Source organism: Chrysochloris asiatica, unplaced genomic scaffold (genome assembly GCF_000296735.1).
Source record: "Chrysochloris asiatica unplaced genomic scaffold, ChrAsi1.0 scaffold00172, whole genome shotgun sequence".
NCBI classification, from domain to species: domain Eukaryota; kingdom Metazoa; phylum Chordata; class Mammalia; order Afrosoricida; family Chrysochloridae; genus Chrysochloris; species Chrysochloris asiatica.
In genome coordinates this window covers 3,156,337-3,159,386 of record NW_006408690.1, presented here as the reverse complement: position 1 = coordinate 3,159,386, position 3,050 = coordinate 3,156,337, and the positions used below count along the sequence as shown (strand labels likewise).

Here is a 3,050-nt window from a genome sequence, read left to right as displayed (position 1 = left end):
GTATTTCTTTGTGACTTTAGAAAGGCCATGTCAAACATTTCTCCTGTTATTAGATTGCCAGTTCTTTCAAACTTCTGTGTTGGCACTGTGGACTAGGCACTGACTGGATGTCCACAAAGTCAGTAGTTCAAACCCACCAACCTCTCTGCAGGACAAAGATGAGGCTGTCAGTTCCCATAAAGATGTATAGCCTCAGAAACCCGATATCGGGTCAGTATGAGTCGGAACTGACTCATTAGTAGTTGGTTTGGTTTTGGATTTTATATATTCAACACAAATGGAAGCAGTAGAGGGGAACGGTCAGGCTGCCTTTGTTCAGTCAAAGCTTGGGGTGTATGTTTGGGCCCAAGAGATGCTCAATTCCTGTGGTAGCAGAGGTATGACAAGAGTTCACTAGTGAGGTGGACTCTGAAACAACCTGAAGAGCTTGTGATAATCTTTAATTATGTGGCTCTTGCCCAAGAATATATTTGCTACAAACTTAAACAGAAGTGTTGTCCTTCATTCAGGAAAATGCTGTAAACCTATAATATAAACTTGGAATCATATCCTCAGAGTGGGGATGATGCTGCCAAGGATCATGTGTGTGCATACACACACAGACACACACAGAATCTATTAGTAAACCTTGATAGGCACCTGGGGAAATGGGTTTCTTCTTGGGATGGTCACCAACCTACAAGGGAACCTCACCCAGGAACCTGGTCTCATTATGACCATGTTCCATCCAGATGAAAGACGATGACCCCTGACTCTCAGAAGAGAATTCTGTACACAGCCCCATACTGTGTCAAACAAAATTAGACAGTCAGCACTTTCCCATGTGAAATGGGCTTGAAGTGGCTGAGACAGGGAAAGGATTTCATGGAGTTTAAGGTGATGGATGGCCAGAACAAGTGAATGGTATAAATTCCTTGAATCGCTTTATAGGAATCAGATAATTAGCAGATAAAAATCATTATCAGCTTTCCAAGAACCTTACACATACTGCCTATTAGTAATTATTAAGTGTTGTAGAGTTGCTTCTGACTCATAATAACCTGATATAGGGTTTCCTAGGAATATAGCATCTTAAAAAGCGATAAGATGTAAGTAATGCTATTTTTTTAAAAAAAACAAAACAAAACAATTTTTCTTAGGAACGTTGGCAAATTCCTAAAATAACTGAAATTTGTTCTTGGTCTGATTAATAACATTGTAAATCAAAATTGTTCAGAAGGTAGAACTTTTATTTCCAGAAGTGATGAGGAACCCCAGATGAGATGAACATTTTTTACATGGATAAGCAGACATGAGAGGAACCAACCTGAACTGGTACTAAGTGTGTTTATGTAGGGGTGCATTACCAAAGAATAAAGGCAAGAGGGTTAAGCAAGAAAGGCTTGCTTATGTTTACTTACTAAACTGGGTGTTCTGTCCTTGTTAGGAATTGTGAATTTGAAAAGATGCTTTGATTCTATAGGAAGGTGCTATGGGGCTGGGAAGCAGCCATACCTAGAAGCAGATTCCTTGATGTGGTGAAAAAATATGAAACTGTTCATTAAAGATTAGTAAATAAGCACATGAAAACCTGTGCTAACTATATAACATTTTCTTCCTTAAGAGAAAATAGTGGTTCAGATTGCTTACAAGTCTAAATTAATAACTTCTTACAACGTACCTTTAGAACAAAGCAGTGGTCAGTGGGAGCTTTGTATTTCATTTTACACTGAGTTCCATAGTAAATGTTGACATTCTCAAACTGTATAAAACATGCCAGATCTCGAGATGTCTGAAAGAGAAGAAAAAAAACAAAGACCTCAACTGAGATGACAGCTCGTATTTTTCCTAAGGTTGTTCTTGCTGGCACAGCTGAGAATTACATTTAGTCGAAAAGATATTGAATTTTATGTAATTTGTTTTAAGCTTCTACCGTATACAGTTTTTGAAAAGTCAAGCTTGTATTTGAAGAGGTAAAAGAGTGTAACCAAGGCAAGTCAGAGTGCCACAAGCCCAGAAATGGAGTGAAAAATTACCCTACATTTGAGCACCTGCACACTGACTCCTGAAGTCAGAGCTCACTGACCTTGAGATACCGTTACTGAAGCAGCCAAGACAAGGTGAACACCTAGTGAGAAATTTCATTTTGGCTTCTGCCATTTGAAGCCTGTGATGGATTTTGTGATTGAGAATTTACCAAAAAATATAAACTTCTCCCTCATGATGAACAATGAAAGGTAAATTTGATTCTCAGTAAATTAGCATACACTTCGTGCACTTCTCCCTGACAGGCAAGATTTCCTTCAGGCTTTCTATAGAGTGCTGGTTGTGTGTTGCTATGGTAACAGAAACCTCCCTCCATAGATAATCTGCATGGTGAAGAGGGCAGCCTCAAATCTACATATTTGGCTACACATCTTTTCATCTTGAAACACAGCATATTTCTATTTTCAGATCTATCTCACTTACTTCCTTAAATTTTATATTTTATGTTGTATGGGTTTTAAATATTTGTTAAATTTATTGCTAGATATTTTGTACTTTTCATTCCTACATGGATGGGATTTTTAAAATTTCTTTTATTAAATAAATGTTTTATTGTGAATTGTGTGATAGTCTACATGGGAGAACATTAGTTTTACATTCATTCTATCATCTATCGTTTCATTGGCATATTTACCATCCTGTCCATGCATCCTCACTCAACCAAAGGGTGTACCCTGTAAGCCTGCACTCCCTCCCCCCCCCAACCACAGTCCTCAGCTCCTTTCCATCTCCTGATCCCAAGTCCCCAGCCACTCCATCTCTTGACGTCTTCTTCTCTGGGTAGGATCCCGTTCTCTGCTTTTCTCCGTTGATGGTCTTAGGGTCCTCCACTCCTAGACTGAAAAGTTAATCACTCCCCTCCTTGCTACAAAAAGTCCACCTTTAGATTTCCAACCCTCACAATCAGTCCTGATAAGAATTATTCACTATTGCATCACAAGAGACCCATCTGTATTTCGTTTCATCAGCCCTTCCTGGACAGGCTGGATACTATTCCCTGGAGAATCTACCTTCCTCCAAACCCT

The 3,050-nt window shown here is 39.0% G+C and overlaps 1 protein-coding gene across 1 annotated transcript in view; it reads right to left on the bottom strand.

Moving 5' to 3' along the window:
- APBB1IP (amyloid beta (A4) precursor protein-binding, family B, member 1 interacting protein) overlaps positions 1-3,050 on the bottom strand; it is a 110,168-nt gene that overhangs the window by 37,529 nt on the left and 69,589 nt on the right. Inside the window, exon 9 of the mRNA XM_006871657.1 lies at positions 1,661-1,771. Coding sequence (XP_006871719.1) covers positions 1,661-1,771 — 111 coding nt within the window. The remainder of the gene's footprint in view (positions 1-1,660; positions 1,772-3,050) is intronic.